The 18,121-nt window shown below is 33.7% G+C and overlaps 2 protein-coding genes across 2 annotated transcripts; one reads left to right on the top strand and one right to left on the bottom strand.

The window, feature by feature from the left end:
* The first annotated feature begins 621 nt into the window (after positions 1–621).
* On the top strand, positions 622–11,480 carry LOC145567974 (glucose-6-phosphate isomerase, cytosolic). Its single transcript, XM_081627410.1, has 24 exons — positions 622–788; positions 1,024–1,077; positions 1,165–1,241; positions 1,391–1,472; positions 1,569–1,616; positions 1,781–1,936; positions 2,029–2,125; positions 2,226–2,268; positions 2,934–3,001; positions 3,084–3,168; positions 3,678–3,726; positions 4,605–4,677; positions 5,038–5,098; positions 5,186–5,252; positions 5,553–5,609; positions 5,732–5,785; positions 5,918–6,046; positions 7,837–7,900; positions 8,019–8,092; positions 8,418–8,471; positions 8,555–8,623; positions 8,794–8,883; positions 9,071–9,178; positions 11,006–11,480. The coding sequence occupies exons 2-24, from the start codon at positions 1,027–1,029 to the stop codon at positions 11,054–11,056; spliced, it is 1,707 nt and encodes a 568-aa protein (XP_081483536.1). The 5' UTR covers positions 622–788; positions 1,024–1,026; the 3' UTR covers positions 11,057–11,480.
* A 1,346-nt stretch (positions 11,481–12,826) lies between these two features.
* On the bottom strand, positions 12,827–14,173 carry LOC145569464 (deoxyuridine 5'-triphosphate nucleotidohydrolase-like). The gene is made up of 3 exons (XM_081628808.1): positions 13,791–14,173; positions 13,610–13,701; positions 12,827–13,231 (listed from the first exon to the last, which is right to left on the bottom strand). Exons 1-3 carry the CDS (start codon positions 14,081–14,083, stop codon positions 12,987–12,989), a joined length of 630 nt encoding a protein of 209 aa, XP_081484934.1. The 5' UTR covers positions 14,084–14,173; the 3' UTR covers positions 12,827–12,986.
* Positions 14,174–18,121: the final 3,948 nt, after the last annotated feature.

Below are 18,121 nucleotides of genomic sequence, written 5' to 3'. Positions count from 1 at the left end.
CACACAACCTTACGTTCATTATTAAATACATCACATACTCATATCAATCGATGTTATTAAAAAGTTTACCCATGACATAATAATCACATGAAATATCCAACCCATGTGTTATTCAGTTAGTTGTCTCAATCATTATAAGCCTAATCACGGTGGGCATATGAGAACCTCTGCCTAAGTACGAAGTAAAATCCAAAGTCATAGTGTCATACCATTACTGCAAATATTATGTCTTAAACAAAATCATACTCAATACTAGAGATGATCAAATCGGCCCAACCCGAAAATAGGGCGGGTTTAGACTTGTCTAAAGACGCATTTTTAGTAAAAAAAAACCCAGCCCGAAAAGCCCGCTTTGGCATGACAAACTCACTATTTTTTTTTGTGGGTTATTGGACACGAGATATGATGTTAAGGCTTGATCTAACCTTATTTTTTTCCTCTACTCATTAATTATACTTCGTATGGCTATAAACAACACTCGTAACATTGTGGTTCATTCTCTAGCTATACCGAACCCAAGACACATATGGTCAACATAAATTCGACCCGTTGACACTCCTAATGGCCATAGTCCCTACCTTCAAAGCCATCACATCATCAAAACATTGCAACAAGCAGACAAGCACACAACAATTGACAGAAACCCACGTATTAGCTTTATAAGGCCGTTGTCATGCGTTGAAAGCCTGCTTCTTCCATTCCTTCAAAATATTGTTAATCTTCTCTATCACTCGATAATCCCACAAATTCCTAATCCAAAAATTTAACCTTCTCCATTTCCATTATCTGTAAGAGCTATATCTTTCTCTCTCATCTTTCTATATCTGATTGTTTTTCTAATACCATTTTATTTAATTATTTGTTTAATTAATAATCCGGAATTAAATGCGTTAGATTTATTTAGTTCATGAACTTGTAAATTTATGTAAACTATTTAATAATATGAATTATTGGGTTGGTTGATTTGGGTACCTTTGAATTGGAGAAATTTTTTTAATCTAAATTTTTGTAAATCAAATACAGAATATGGCACCATCTACACTTATATGTGACACAGATTCTTGGCAAAATTTGAAGGTAATTGTAATTGATTACACAAGTTTCCAATTGCTTGATTTTTAGTTTTATTTTGTGGATTAATTAATTTTAAAAAATTATGTTTAGACCCATGTTGCTGAAATTAAGAAGACCCATCTTCGTGATTTGATGAATGATGCTGACAGATGCAAGTCCATGATGGTGTAAGTTTATCACACTCATTTTTCTTATTTGGATGTATAGAAATATAAGAATATGATTGTTATTATATAGAAATTATATATTGTAGCTTAAATTATTGTGCAAATTAATTTATAATAATATTTTGTTCTTGTTGTTATAATTGTTGAAGTGAACTTGATGGGTTGCTGTTAGATTACTCTCGGCAAAATGCTACTCTTGACACCACAAATAAGTTGTTTCAGCTGGCAGAGGTGGGTTAGAAGGCAATTTATAAGATAATGAGTTTGAATTATGATAAAGTCTCATATAATTCGTATATTTAACCGAATGTTATTGTTATTTGGCAGGCTGCCCATCTCAAAGATAAGATTAACCGAATGTTTAATGGAGAGCATGTAAGTTCAATGATGATACTGTATATAGTTTGAACATAGTTATATCTTACGTTTCGCAAGAGTCACATCTTTTTAACTGCTTTGGAAATTTTTACTTTCTTGTCAAGCGAAGCAACATAATTTCTCTTCTGATTATTTCATATCTATGTATTAAATGCCATCAGATTAATAGCACCGAGAATAGATCTGTTCTCCATGTTGCTCTTCGAGCACCAAGAGATGCAGTGATAAACAGTGATGGGAAGAACGTGGTCCCTGATGTGTGGCAAGTTTTGGATAAAATTCGGGATTTTTCTGAGAAAGTCCGAAGTGGTTCATGGGTAGCTACAATCTTTTCTTTCTATTTAAATCCCTTAGCCTTTGGTGTCTGTTAACTTGGATTTGAGAAGAATTGATTAATTTTTATTTTTAGGTTGGAGTCACAGGGAAACCCCTGACAAATGTAGTTGCTGTTGGTATTGGAGGGAGCTTCTTAGGACCACTCTTTGTTCACACAGCTCTCCAAACAGGTTGGAACATTCAGGCTCTTCATAATTGCTCTAAATTAAAGGCTGACTGTAACCTACAGTATCTCACATTTTCTTTTACATGGATTTGCGACAAATATAGAACCTGAGGCTGCTGAATGTGCAAAAGGGCGTCAGCTACGCTTGTAAGTCTTTAAAACTTATGTACGCGTGAAGCCAAGAATTTTTTTTTGGACATTCATGTATCATAGATATGTATCATAAATACATATGTAAATCTTTGCCTGCATCTAAAAAAGGCCAAGGAGCTATGGGTTTATGGTTAAAATCCAAGGAAAAACAGGGCTTTTTGTTGCTTCTAGAGCATCTTGAGGCATCAAGATGGTTAACTGAGATTTATAGTAGCCATGAACTGATTTTATTGGGATAAATATTCCTTCTTATTGGAAAAAGGTTGATATCACTCTTTATTGGCCCAACTTATGGTTCTAGTACAGTTGTTCTGTTATATCAAAATAAGTAAATATGAAGAATAGCAGAATGTAGCAGATCATTAGAACACAATATTCTAACACATTTTTAATGTTGATAGGAGGTAAGGATTTTTTGGTCATTATGTGCATATATCTAGTCTGGTCACTAATGAGTTCTTGAGCAAACCTAAAGTCTGAGGCTGCTGATGATAGAAATGCAATAAACTTTTATTGGCTTGCGTACTTGAAAACATCTCTTGATAAGATGTATGAATGGCTTTTAAGCTGATATTACTAGTGTAAAGTTCCAACATTCCCACTCATACGATGTCTACTGTTGTAGGGCCTAATGCCTCCTTTAATTTCTTATGCTGCAGTCTGGCAAATGTTGATCCAATTGACGTTGCAAGAAATATTACTGGATTGGATCCTGAGACTACTCTAGGCAAGTGTTATTAATATGCTTTTCTAGTCTTGTTACTGGCAATTTATCAGTTAAAGTATTGATTTTTCACTTGGTAATGTAGTTGTTGTTGTATCGAAGACTTTCACGACTGCTGAAACCATGTTGAATGCTCGAACACTAAGAGAATGGATTTCCTCTGCACTTGGGTTAGTGAATAATGCTCAAATCATATTGCAATTAAGCTTTATAATTTAAATTCTGACTATCAGTTGTTATTGAAGTTGAACCTCCTTGCAATCTGTAGTGCAAATCTAGCCACCAAGGTCTCTGCCATTTCCACACTCCAATTGTACCCACCATTCTCTTGCTGCTGCTAACACCAGTGCACAATCAGAGTTTCTTTCCTCAACGCCTAAGCCCACATACTCGCCCTCTATAATATGAGCATCAAAATTAAACTTATACATACCTGATGGAGGCCAAGGTCACCAAAAGGCAGAAAGATATAATAGAAAAGTATCACTCTACTTCTTTGTGGCATCTTGGATAAGGCATCCAACATTTGGAATCAATGTATTTTCTGATGGTTTAGTGGCAGTGTGCTATTGCACAATTAAGTCTTATTACTGTGCCATTCTTTATGCTGAAATCTTACTTTTAGATCTTTTTTCTTCCCCTGTGGTCTAATACTTGCATGGTTATGCTGTTATTGCAGGCCTGCAGCTGTTGCAAAACATATGGTTGCTGTTAGCACTAATCTGACGGTGATGCCATCTCTTTTTAAATTGGGCTTTATGTTTTACTTTCTTTGTTTATTCTTTGTCATATCTTACTTTAGGGACAATAGTTATTAATTTGATTTCACTGCTACTTTGTCTGATTAGAATTGGATGTGAATCGAATTGTTACAGTTCTGAATATTTAGTCTCAGATAACCGACTCCATGTTTTTTAAATTCATGCCGTTTTTCAATTGAAGAATGGATTTTAATTAGTCTTTTGTTTAAAAGCAAATTCAGAGAAGAATTACTGTCTCTGTGCATAGCACTGGGCGTACTGGCACTGAGCAAGTGTCAAAGTTATCAATATAAAGAAGAATTCAATTCTATCTAGAGTAACCTCTCTTCCACAGCTCCAAATATATTTCGAATTTGAAGACTTAATTCAGCTCTCTGTAACCTCATGACTTTTCTTTGTCTCTAAATGCAAACAAATCCCATATGATTGTTTGTTTATGTAACCTGTTGGTTTTTAATTAGTAAGTATATAAAAAGTGATCAAAGCAGCATGCTGGCTTATGCCGTGCCATTGAGAAAAAAAGGCCGTTGGGGGTGGGGTGGGGGCAGCATGGTGGAAAGGCTCCAAAGTTGTGAGAAGGAGCTTCTTGATAAGATTGGTAGTTTTGGAGCTTGGCTTGCATATATAGATGTAAGCATGCATATGGTAAAAAAGGGATTTAATTTATTCATCATAATTTGTTCATTTTGATGGAAGATTGAGGGGTATGAAACATAAGTTTAGGAAAACGTGTTGGTCTAACAACTATGTATACGCAGACACAGAAGTTTTCTATAAATTGATGAAACATAGTCTAATCAGTCTGGAGACCTCCCACTCATGATGTGGTTTTGTTTTCCTTGCAGCTTGTCGAAAAATTTGGCATTGATCCTAAAAATGCTTTTGCATTCTGGGACTGGGTTGGAGGCAGATATAGTGGTAAGTGTATTTATAATTTCATGTAAGATTTTATCCCTACCTTTGAAAAAGTCTGAGATAACTCTTATGGATAGTAATTGGACAGTTATAACCTCTAAAATATTTATTTATATATTTGCCTCATTGCGTACATTTACAACAACAACAACAACAAAAACAAAGCCTTAGTTGCGTACATTTATACCTCTAAAATAATTTGCTTACATATATTCCCTCATTAATACTGTCAATAACTAAATTTGTAATATAAGGTCAAGTTGAAAGAGTTCCCCTAACATGGCTAGCTATGGCGTGCGCGCATTGCGCGCGTTAGCCACCCTAGTTCATATAAGTTTTCTAATGATGGATTTCTTCTTTCAGTATGTAGTGCAGTTGGAGTTTTGCCTTTGTCTCTTCAGTACGGGTTTTCTATTGTAGAGAAGTATGTTACCTTGCTCATATTTTCTTATTAGTTGTTTTTTATATAATATAACTTAATAGTTAATAACTTCTGATATTTGGGCTGAAGGTTTCTGAAGGGAGCTTCAAGCATTGATCAACATTTCTATTCTGCACCCTTTGAGAAAAACTTACCGGTAACTGCCTACCTGCTAATACCCTTATTCAATTTCTTTTCTGTTTTCAAGGATGTGCTACTGGCTTGTCATTGCTTGATACATTATGTGATTTATCTGCTCTTAATTGCTTGGCCAGATGGTATATTGCTGAATGTGATACATGTGTACATTTTCACTTTTTTTTTTACGGATTAGGCTATCGTAGGACTTGTATTTCTGTTGTCTAAACTTCTTTTCATGTCTGGATAATGAGTCATGCATCAAAGTTCTTGTAACTAATTGCTATATCATACATGACGCTATTACTATGTGCTTCAGGTTCTTTTAGGTTTGTTGAGCGTTTGGAATGTTTCATTTCTTGGACATCCAGCAAGAGTAAGTGTTCACTGTCTACTAGAAGTACAATAAGTTGTGATTGGATTTCTGACTTGGATGTTTACAGCAACTGTTACCATAATGGGAACTTGACTGATGATTCCATATTTTTCAACATTCAGGCTATATTACCATATTGTCAAGCATTGGAAAAATTTGCTCCTCATATTCAACAGGCATGTATATCACTTCCATTTTTTTTTTTTGTAGCAATTAATTCATGTTATTCATCTAATTAGTTAGTATTTCTGCTCCTTGGAGTTCAAATTCTGTCTTTAATCAACACTCTTGAGTTGGACTTTTCATAGGTTAGCATGGAAAGTAATGGAAAAGGTGTCTCAATAGATGGTGTAGTGCTGCCTTTTGAGGCTGGTGAAATTGACTTTGGTGAGCCTGGAACAAATGGACAACACAGCTTTTATCAGCTAATTCATCAGGTTATACAATCTATATTATGTTGTATTATTATATTGGTTTAAGTTTCAAAATTTCATGAATATTTTTTATCATTACTAGCTTTATCCAGTTCTGTACTTCAATTCATACTCTTGTTGTTGACTGTGCTCAGTAAATATGAATATTGAAATCGAGTGTCATTGCCTGTTTTGGAACATGAAATCCTTGTTTACCAGCAACATGAAATGTTGTGATAAAGCATCCTTATTTACCAGCAATCTTTTTCTAACAAAAGTAAAACAAAAATTGGAATACAATAGAGAAAAATAATGAAATATCGTGATAAAGAGAAAAAAACGATTGATTTGATGGAAAGAAGAACAAGAAAAAAAATGTTGCATATAATCCAACATAGAAGTTCAAAGAAATTTTAGGACAGCCTAAAAAGGTAGAAATTTGAGGGATGGAGGCTACAAAAGTCAGTTCCTCCCAGTGGCCATACTGTATGAAAGCAAATAATTTTCTGGTTGACAATCTTGATATGTCAATATTACAGCCAAAGCTACCAAGATTGACCTTTGAAGATGCTTTCATGTTTGATTAACTTTGTGTGTTAATGATTGACTAATAATCTCGGAGAATGTGAAAAAATATGTAAGCTAGAAAATTAAGAAGGAATAATGAAAATATGCTCATCTCTTCCCATAATATGATCATACCTAGGAGAGAATGTCATTTACTGTTGAGCCCTTCTTGTCTAAACTACTTTATGCTTATGAAGTTAATTATCTGCTCATATGATGAGTGCACTTTTGAAACCAGAAAGGCCCTTTTTGGCTTTTAAATGTAGCTTTCTATATCATTTCTTATACTACCTCCATTCATATTATTTGCAACATTTGCCAAAAATGGATTTTTTTTTTTCCCAACAAATGTTTTCTTTCCTTTTTAAGTTGCCATTTCTCTCTCTCTTTCCTCATTACATGCATGAGATGCATCTCTATCTTTCTCTCTCCATTAACACTTATAAAAAAAGTTTGCTTAGGAGTCTTTGTGACTCTCCAAAGTTGCAAATAATAACAAACAGAGGTAGTATTTTGAATATGGTTCCAATCTGGTTTGACAAGAAGCTTGATCCACTATTTTCACGACTGATAACATACCCTGCTCCACTGCTTTAAAGCCTTGTAATTTTACTTTGGGTTATGCTAATCAAAGATGAAGAAGGTAATAGTACAGCTACTGGGGGAAGGGGGGAAGAGGAGAGGGGTGAATAGATGGTAACATTGGGAAAGCATGCATTGGTGCTACACTTAAAACCAGCGGCATCCAGGAAAAAAGGTTTTGCTTCCAGTGCCTTTAGTATATTTCTGTATCAATGTTTTATGAATACCCATATGGCAAAGAGGGGTATTTTTGGACTCTTGTTTGGTTGGTCAGCCCATATCAAAACTTTGTTGTACTATTTTCTTTTTGATTTCTATCCACCACCAAAAATATTTTATTTACATTTTGCAACTATTCATAATACGTGTCAAACCAAAATGAAAAGCTTCTCAGGTTTTTAGGGGGCAATTTCAGTTATTAGGTATGGAGATGTTCATTAAGACATTATAATTGACTTTTTTCTTTATTTTGATGTTCCAACAATTAAAACTTTCCTTGCTGATTGTTTTACTTTCTCACTCTGCTCTGCTTATTGAATTTCTTCTGCTTTCTTGCTCTTAACTTTTTTAATAGACTTTTAGACTTTAAGTTAAGAGAATTCATAGATTAACATATAAATACCATATAAACAATGTCTTTGATACTTCTGGTTTTGTTACTTCAGGGACGTATTATCCCCTGTGATTTTATAGGAGTTGCAAAAAGTCAGCAACCTGTATATCTCAAAGGTACCAAACTCCATATCCCATTTTAATTGTGTCAATGAGCTTGTAATTCCATTCAATTATAGAATGTATTATTATGTTGTGACTTTTACCTTCATTGATGGTAGCTTATATATTTCAGGTGAAGTAGTGAGTAATCATGATGAGCTCATGTCTAACTTCTTTGCACAGCCAGATGCACTAGCTTATGGGAAGGTTGGTTTTTGTTTTACATTGGGAATTAGATCCCCTTTTGGCCATACTTTCCATAACCCCTTATCAAACTTTATATCTTCTCTCAAGGATTGTACTTGTTATATTTATTACTGAATTTACTTGAAATGATTTTTAGTAAATTATCATAGATTTTATTGAAGTTGTGTCATTCATAGATCTAGTGTTCTTGTTTTCTTTTTGTACAAAGTATTGTAAAAATTACATCAATTATCTTCTGCTCTCTTCCTTAAAAAATTTGTCACACTGTTCAATTGTGGACATTGTGGTAATGGCTGGGTAGCTAATTGTTGTTCTGTTTCTTTAGACTCAAGAAGAGTTGCAGAAGGAGAACGTATCTCCACATCTTGTCCCGCACAAGGTGAATTTTCTGTTCATGTTTCTGTAATCTTTTGAGGTTGTGACACTATCTTTTCATAATTAATTGCCATTCCTCCCTTACAGACCTTCACTGGAAACCGTCCTTCTCTGAGCCTTTTACTTCCATCTCTGACTGCATATAATGTTGGGCAGGTTTGATGACCTTACCTCTTTCTAGATATGTTATTTTTTTTTTTTTAATTTGTTGTGATGTTGGACAACTTGGATAATGTTGTGATCAGTTTGTTGATTGTTGATCCAGTAGGATATTTTAAGCATAAATGTTATATAATATCATGATTTAGCTGTTATTTATCTTGCAGTTGCTGGCCATCTATGAACACAGAATTGCAGTTGAAGGTTTCGTATGGGGTATTAATTCTTTTGACCAATGGGGAGTTGAGCTAGGAAAGGTAATTTGCTTGTATATGACAGTTATTATGAGGCCATTGTATTGGCAATTTCAGGTGTAAACTTTTGTGAGATCTTCCGTTTCCTTTGTTCCTTTTTTTAGAGTTTAAAGTTTTAAGCTGATTTCCTCTCTCTCATTTCTCCCAAAATCGTATTTCTGAGTATCTAATTACTTTTATGTTAATGCAGTCACTGGCAACTCAGGTTAGGAAACAGCTTCATGCATCTCGCACTAATGGAGAAGCTATCAAAGGCTTTAATTTCAGTACTACAACAGTGTTGGCCAAGTATCTACAGGTATAACAAGTAACATGCAGCTAATATTTAGTATATGCCTAGTAAGATTCCTGTTTATTAAACATAAGTGTTATATGTGGCTGAGGTACTCAATTCTGAAGTTGTAAGATTGTAAGAAGCAAATACATGCAATTAATTGCCCACAAGCCCCATTTAAAGCTGATACAGGCAATTGTATAGTAGTCTCATTTTTACTCCAATATTGTTGGCATATGTCAATGATTCAATATGAGAGTGTTTATAAATACTTAGAATCGTGATCAATAATAATTCATAGTAATCATGTAGCATGACTATGTACTGTGGTAGCAGCCATGCCTTGTGATGTGGGGCAGGATTGCCAAATTAAATTCAGCACTATTGCAATAGAAGATGCTACCTGAGTATAAGTCTGAAGAAGATATACGGAGAGTAGAGTAGAGGAATGAAAGCAATCTAGCATTATGCACACTGCACAGATTTAGGGAAATTAGGTGGCCAGATGCTCTATTTGCCTGAAATGAGTGATCTATTTCGTCTCCTAAAGAGGACGGGACTTTGTTTATCACAGTTACAGAGTTACTATCATCATTTGTTATTCATTAGACCTGGACAGGAAATTCTTCTGTTGCAAAGGTCTAATTTCAAAACATAAGGTCTGCTTTTGGGATGATGGAACAATAATATGATAACTACAATAATGACAGGAATGGTGAAGGTGTTCTGATTTGGAAAAACTTTAAAAAAAAATTATAATAATAAAAAAATATATATATATAGAGATTTCCTATTGAAAAAGAAAAAAAAAATCACCTTTGTTATTCCATAGGATATTTAAGAAAATTTTTGGTTTATGTATTTCTTGTTTTATTTGTAATTTTGTTATGTCCTTTTCTTTACATCGTACAATTCCTTATGACGATTTATGTTAGCCAACCCCAAATCATATTGGGACTAAGGATTTGTTGTTGTTGTTGTTTGGTTGATGCATTTTTTGTTTTATCTGTAATTATGAAGACAGCTTGTCGTCTATCTGTACTATGTTCTGTGCATTTCTACTTTTTTTTTAAAAAAATTTTAATCATCGTAGTAGATGATTATATGAGGATTGTCAATTAGTTGTAGATACTCTCACCTTCAATTGCCTCTCGTCTTCATTTTTCATTCCTTTTCACCTCATCTCCCAAAGGTGCCCGGTCGTTTGTAAGACTTATGCTATGTGAAGCAGCCCTGGTACAATCGCATAGGTTTTGGTATTAACACTCTGTTGTAGTGTTGGGTGTATTCTATTGTTAAATATAGGAAAGCTTGATATTTGATTGATGATGACCTTTACAAAAGATAGCTTGAGATATTTATTCACTTTTAGTTACTTTTAGATCACCACTCTCAAAATAGTGACTTGAGGTCACAACTCTCCTTAGGATTCACTTCAAAAAAAACTGCCTTCTTTTTTCCTTTCCCCTCCATCTCTATCTATACTAAAATTAAAGAATGTTGGCCTAATAATACTAGACTACCCCTATTCCCCCTTCTTAGGTTAGTTTATTACAATGTTTTACAGAATGAGTAGGTTTTGTTGCTTGTGGCATTTACTCCTCACAATCTTACTTCTATAGCATTGGAAAATTTTCATTGGGATATAGGAAAAAAGTGAAATAACGGAGGAGTTCAGTGATGAGTGGATGACATGCTTTTGTCTAGCATGATGTCGATGCTTGACAAATAGAAAGGCAATGTAGGGTTGTTCTGAGCCTTGTCTTTTGAAGACTTCAATTCTAAACTAATTTCTACTACAAATTATCAGAGGTTATACTACTTAGATCTTAACATGCATATTTCTTGCAGGAGAGTTCTGAAGTCCCTGCTGAGCTTCCAACCAAGCTACCACAGGTGTAGGCTTGCAGCTCACTTGCTTTGAACATACATGTCTCCATTTTGTTTGCCAACGACCTCTATTTTGAAGCTCACAAATAAAGTCTCCTATGAATCCTTAATAATCAGATTTCGAGATGGCATCCAACACCTATGAGTTACTGTGAGACTACTGTGACAGTTTATTGAAAGAATGGATCGCCAGAAATGGTTGTATTTAACTCTAAAGCAACACGGAATAAATAATGAGTTACAAGTCCAGCTGCTTTGGCATAAAATGCAATTCAGCTTAACTGAGACTTCGTCACTTTTGTCAAATTGTTGTGTCTGATGTTCTCCTTAAACAACTTTTAGCTCTATTTTCATGACAAGTTATAGAAGAATGATGTACTAGTATTTTCATGTATGAGGGATTGAAGAACAATAAATTTCCTTCTTTGTGTGTTCAGTGGCGAATTTAATGCTCAATTCTTGAGATGATTATCTTGAAATAATGAATCTAGGTCTGATTTCTTATTGCAGCCAAAGAAGGAAAAAAATTGCAGTGAGCTAAAATTGATATTCCATACAACTTTGCCCTATCTTCTTTTAAAGGTTCCAACTTCTAATAAACTAGCAACAATCCAGACTATATTGTCTTCCCAGAGTACGGTTCTATAGACAAAGGTGCATTTTGTGCCTCGTTCGTGTGCACAAGATATGGCTTCTTTTGGTGCCTAGTTTCATCGTTTCTAGTTCGGTTATCAAGGATAATAATCATATCATATTATATTATAATATATTTTAATAAAAAAAATAGAAAATTAGTAAAAATAAGTATTAGAAATAATTTGAGTGCAATAAAAAAATATCAATTTAATAATAACAAGTTAAAAATTAGGGAGCCAAAAAAAAGAGGAGGAAAAGTACCCAATAGTAGGCTGCAAGTAAGGGAAAAGAAAGAGTCAACACCTGAATTGAGTAGTCAATGCCGGAAAAGTAAGTTGAGGTTTCATTAAACAAAAAAAAGTCATCGTGGTGGTTATTTTTAACAAAGATCCATTTAAAAGGTTTTTTTCTTGCAAAACGAGACATCTAAAAGGTTTTTTTTAACAAATTTTCCTATTTATCATATTGTCGGCATGGATTTTCTAGTGAAATTTACTAAAGTATTTATTTGATTGCTTTTGTACTATGCCCGATAGGGCTATGCAAATGTACATGAACCGATTATTCGTTGTTCTGTTTCGAAAATTGGGATGTCTAACCGGGTTTTTCATTTTTGGATTATCTATAATAACCTATAAAAATAATCAAATTTGCTGAATGTTCATTGATCGGTAGTGTAGTGATATTTTACGGTTTTACCTTATTATTGCTCAGGCATTACTAGATTACAGTAAGCCTTGCCTATTCTCTTCCCTTTGATACCATACTAGTGATAGTTGGCATGATTCAGTTGTCCATACAACAAATGGAAGACGAAACACGATTTGCAGAGTCTAATGACAATAATTATGCTCGTTTCTCATTCTATAACCAAAAACAGCCCGCGGAAGTAGTGATTGTTTCAGTACTAAACTGAGAATCCGAAATTCAAAACACCTAGCTTGAAATGCAATTTTCAACCAGTGGCGAGACTGGTGACCTAAACTAGTGAGGCAATATTTGACACTTTCGGAACAAATGTATAAACAAAGTTAAACAAGCACAATAGAGTAAACGAGTGGCGAGACTGGTGACCTGATATATGAGGCAATATTTAACACTTTCGGAACAAAACTGTAAACGAAGTTATAGAAGCACACAATAGAGTAAGCGGTATTGGTAAAAATACTCGATTACGATGATCAATGCTCTACCATGAGCCATTACTTGAATACTAAGTTCAAAGTACAATTAAACTACTAATATACGCAAAATGGTTCACAGATTCACAGCATTCAGCAATTTCAATGCTAATTCCTAAGCCAATTCAAACACCAGTAGAACCAAACCCACCAGCACCCCTGACAGTAGAGTCTAAATCTTCGACCTCCAAAACATCTGGAGTTATAATCTTCTCAATGATCAACTGTGCAATACGATCACCTACTTTCACCTCGAAATCGACATCAGAGTGATTGAACAGGATAACACCGACTGGTCCTCTGTAATCTGCATCAATCACTCCTGCTCCCACATCAATGGAGTGTTTCCATGTCAGTCCTGACCTCGGTGCTGCAAATGTTACAAAATCAAACGAGTTTCAGAAGATTTAGATCATGGTTGAATTGAATGTCGACAAATAAAATGTGCCATTTAATTAGGTTAAATTAGGACAAAATTGAGAATTTAAAATAAATACCAATTGAGGTCCAAATACATACAATCATAATCAAAGAAAACGTAAATCAAATTGGGAATTTTCGTTTATACCAAAAGAGGCAAATAAGCAGTTGAAATGTTCATTCTATAAAAAGAGAAGCAGGAAAGTTTATCATGCACACAATGTGTTCGACGAAATGCTTCAAAGAATAACAACGGAAAACAGAGATATCATCAATCAAATTATCATGGGTATTTTCTGGGAAATTGAATGAGAGAGGAAAAACCTACCAACTCTGGCGTAAGTTCCTTGAGGAACAGCAATACTCAAATCAGTAGGAACCAGAGCTTTTCCTCTAGCAGGCACCTTCAATTCAACCGCACTGAAAAACCATTCAATAATTTCCCAGATTAAACTAAAAAAAATGGGGGTTTCAAATCAATAATAATATCCTAAAAAAGAGAGAGAAACCTGGAGAGATCGTAACCAGCAGCAAAAGGGGATCCTCTAGAAGGAACAACAGCCTTATCTGAGAGCTTTTTGACCTTGAAGAAAGAGGATTCATCGCCATTTTCATGGGGTTGAAGCTTGGTTGAAGGTTCCTTGATTTCTGGGCTTTGGGTGTTTGAGTTGTTTTCTGCCATTTTTATGAGTTTGTGATGAGTGAAGCGACGATTATTACGGAAAAGAGGGTTTTGCAGTTTAAATAGGGTTTGGGTTTGGGGAATTTTATTCCAAATTATGGCGCCAATATTTCCCGCCATTTTACCTGTGTTTTTCGGGAGAAGTTGGTATGTACCGGTTTTAACAAAACGGATACTGATGAGTTGTTATAGGGGGCATAGGGATGACCGGCCGAGCATTTCGGAAAGCCGATAAAATTGAAATCTTCGATATTCAAATCCGATTCGAAAAGTTTCAAGTTGTAACACTTTCCCTTTTAGTTAATAAACTAATTTTTGGCTCACACGAATGGATGATACCCCGGTTAATACATACTCCTCATTGTGGTACCTGGTTTTTAGTGGATAAAAATTAGTCTACAAAGGTTCTATTTAAGTGTCTGATAAGACTTATAAACAAAACTTAGAGTCGCCACCTTTGTAATCCCCCGTATTTTTAAATATTTTATAAATGAAAATTTATTTTATTTATAATATTTATTTGTATTTTTCCGGATTTTATTTTAAAAAGTTTCAAATTATTAATTTGGGTCGAAAATTATTTTATGAGCTTTCATTCTACAATCTATGCCATACAAACAAAGCCTAGTCCATTTTATTTACCTAATTGGCCCATTAATTTTATGAGGCCCAATACTCCTACTTACCCTACAACTCTCTCCCCTATAAATACCCATACATCCCCAAAATTTTCCCCACACAAAAGGTTAGTCTTATTTTCTCCTTTGTTTTATTAATTTGTGTAATTATAATTATTGATTTATGGGTTTTGATTTTATTGTTTGAAATTAATTTAATTAGTATCAAATTGTATTTTGATGATTAAACTTTATAATTTCAGATTTTATAAATGTCATAATTTTCAGATTTTGTAAATTTTATAACCTAGGGTTTTTAATTATTGAAAATCACGATTTTAGGGTTTTTACGAACAATTGATTTAGGGCTTTTATAGTAATGATGTTTGAAATTTTGGTGATTATAACTACTGATTAGTTTAACTTAATCCCAGAATATTTTGAACACGTAAATTCGTGTTTTAATTCTTAGACTTCCATTCGTTAATATTAATCCCGTTTTATTCCCGATTAGGTTCTGAACTCATCCGATTTTGATAAAAAAAAAAGTAGTGTTTTCCATGTGGAAACAATGTTTTAAAGGGTTCTCGTGGCCAAATTCAGCCTCTAAATATGATTTTCGGACAGTTTTTGATTTTTAACGAAGTTTTTTTTTATGCTTTAAATTTTATCCTTGAGTTTTAAAGGGTTTTTGATTAGTTTAAAATGCTGGAATTTTATTTAAAGTAGTATAACTGTGATTTTAATGAAAGGGTGTGATTACCCATTAAAAAGGAGTTTAATTAGGGGTTTTTAAATAATTTTCAGATTTTTTTTAAGTAGTCTAAAGTAAATTTAAGTTGCTGGAAATTTGGTTGAGTATTAATTTATTGTTATTGGTTGTTTTCTAGGAAGTGATTGTTCCTTATGAGACTTTTGAGTGATTACAAGTGGCACAAATGATTGTTTATACAAGGTACGTACATGTCTACTTCGTTGTAAGTAGTATCATGTTTAGGTACCAAAAAGAAAGAACTTAGTTTCATGTTTAGAGAACACTTGGATGGAAATTGTTTGGTTATACATTTAATTAATTCATGTGCTTATGTTTATGAGACATGTTTTGGTAAATTGATTATGTTGGTATGGAATTATGGATGCAAGCATGTTGAATTATATTGGATTAATTGTTTGTATGGAATATTGATACACGTATATTTTTTTTTTATTGGATTGGTTTATTAACCACATTTGGATTATTGAAAGATTGGAATTGAATGGTTTAAGTGGAATAAATTTATTAATTATTCCACAAGGTTATTATTATTTTATTTATTACTCAAGCATGACTTGTTAGTATGTTGAGTAAAAGTGGATCAAGCCGAAATGGCTAGGTGGGTTGACTCTGTTCAACAATTTTGGATAATTTGGAAGTTTAAAGGAATTAAAGGTCAATTTGTGATGTAATCACCATTGTCCTAAATAAGATTAAAAGTGAAATGATGTATGATTGTTATGTATGGTCTACTTGAATGAGTCGGCTATTAATTAAAATTGTAATCACGTAAAGTGAAACAAGGATGAGCAATAAAAGTCTGGAAAGTGTGCACTTCTAGAGTATTGACAGTTATGGGTTGGGGTACACGGTGGTAGCCCGTGGCTTTTCGAGGCTTGTTTGATCAACATGTCCTCTTCTCTTTTGGTATTTACATTTTTATTTTATAATGAAAGTTAGATGGGATCCTAGACTAACTTTGTGAGAATGGAGTCGCGCCCATTCTTGCATTGCGCTAAACTTTTATTTTAAATGGTCATTTGGGACCAAAATGATTTGGTGGGTTGGACAACCTCGTCTATTGCTTAAACCAAATTAAATTAATCAAACTAAATATTAAGAGTCAAGTGTTTGGAATTGGTTACTAAGTATGTTGAGTCAATTGAATTGTTTAAGTGTGGAGTCTTGATTAATGAATTCGTTTTGTATGTTTATTTACTTTAATTAATTGAGCATGTTAGGTTTTGTACGTTGTAGCTTGTATGTACTCAGCTTTGCTAATTGTGTGCCTTTGTGTGTGTTTTCTTTTGGTCATGGCCTTCGCCTTTCAATGACCCTGTGATGATCCAATTATTACACTTGTATTATTGGGGAGCAGTATTGCACAGGTTAGCTTGATGATGTGAGGTTCGGGGATTTGACATACGCATTGTCAAGGGATTGGTGTGATTGAGAGTATTCGTTCTTTGTGTTGAACTTATCTATGTTTTACTATTTCAATTATGTTTTGGGATTTTAAATATTAGTTTGGTTTAATAAGGGCCTTTATGGTTCCAATTTGTAAGCTTTGACTTATTGATTTTCTAAATTATATTATTTTAAGATTTAAGTTGGATTTCCGCTACAATACTTTGATAAAGCCTTAACGTTTTAACACGTGGCGGTAACATGCCAATGGTTCTCCACTATTTTATTTAAATTAAGTGGTTTGGAAAAAAGGAGAATTATTGGGGTGTTACAACCTTATTTTTATCCATAAGGACGGATTTTAAAACAGTCAATTTTAAGAAATAAAACTAAAAAAAAAAAATCAACTGTTAACTCCATAAAGATAAATAAGGCACAGGGTTCGGGGTTTAGGTTAAGAGAATCGAACGTCTGGAACTCGTTTTCCCTTCCGTTCTAAGGAACGGGCTCTTACTATTGCGTTGTTAAAAATCAAGTTTTAAGACATATTAATATAAGGAAGGTTTGAGCACCAAAGTTGCACTACGTATCGATCATAGTGAAATTTTGAATTCACTCACGGATCAAAACCTTCGTAGTTCGAACCGATGTCATGTTTTTACCAATTCCATTGGGTTTTTAATTTGGATAGTTGACATAAAACGTCATTTTTGTAAATGGGATTTTAGTGATCTTTGACGGATTCACTCATAAAAGTAAAATGAACCACCTTGGTTGAGGAAAATCACCCCAATTAGTGATTACCAAAAATGTCTTTTGAACAAGATAATTCAACAAATGCGTCCTAATTGACGACTTTTTATGTGGGTCAAGGTATTTTTTGGAGTGAAACTGTAAGGGTTTACTATATAATCTCACTTTGGGTTTAAAATCACTCAAGGGTAATTTTTGTAAGGTTTTAAGGGTTATGTGTTTAGGCTTAATGGAATTGACAAAATAAAACACGACACCTGTCAAGGCCTTACTTCCAAATAAAAGGGAACAATGAACTATCTAATCATATCCGATTGTCAATTAATCCATCGGGTAATTATAATGGGATATAAGCTTATTTTTATGGAGATGGACAATTGTTACAATCCTATACAACTAAATAATTAATCTTAACCTTATGTTTGGAAATGAGGCCATAACCTTATATTAACTATCATTAATTATTAGAAATAAACAAGCAATGTTACGATTCATTCTTGTGTCACAAAAGAGTTTGAAATAAGAAGGTTCACAAAATTATAAAAGAAAATAATGTTTGTTAAAACTTTTATTTCTGAAGCCATCTTAAAATAAAATTAAAGTCCTTAAGACATCACTTATTTCGAA

The sequence above is a fragment of the Chenopodium album genome, chromosome 11 (genome assembly GCF_948465745.1).
Source record: "Chenopodium album chromosome 11, dcCheAlbu1.1, whole genome shotgun sequence".
NCBI lineage: Eukaryota > Viridiplantae > Streptophyta > Magnoliopsida > Caryophyllales > Amaranthaceae > Chenopodium > Chenopodium album.
Note: the sequence above shows the minus strand (reverse complement) of the source record. Positions and strands in the feature narration are given on the sequence as shown.

Coding starts and splice junctions, on each gene's coding strand:
- LOC145567974 (XM_081627410.1), top strand. CDS start 1,027: ATGGCACCATCTACACTTATATGTGACACAGATTCTTGGCAAAATTTG. Junction 3,727..4,604: donor CTGTTAGCACTAATCTGACG/GTGATGCCATCT, acceptor TTTTCCTTGCAG/CTTGTCGAAAAATTTGGCAT. Junction 5,253..5,552: donor CCTTTGAGAAAAACTTACCG/GTAACTGCCTAC, acceptor TATGTGCTTCAG/GTTCTTTTAGGTTTGTTGAG.
- LOC145569464 (XM_081628808.1), bottom strand. CDS start 14,083: ATGGCGGGAAATATTGGCGCCATAATTTGGAATAAAATTCCCCAAACC. Junction 13,702..13,790: donor GCTGGTTACGATCTCTCCAG/GTTTCTCTCTCT, acceptor ATGGTTTTTCAG/TGCGGTTGAATTGAAGGTGC. Junction 13,232..13,609: donor AGGAACTTACGCCAGAGTTG/GTAGGTTTTTCC, acceptor TAACATTTGCAG/CACCGAGGTCAGGACTGACA.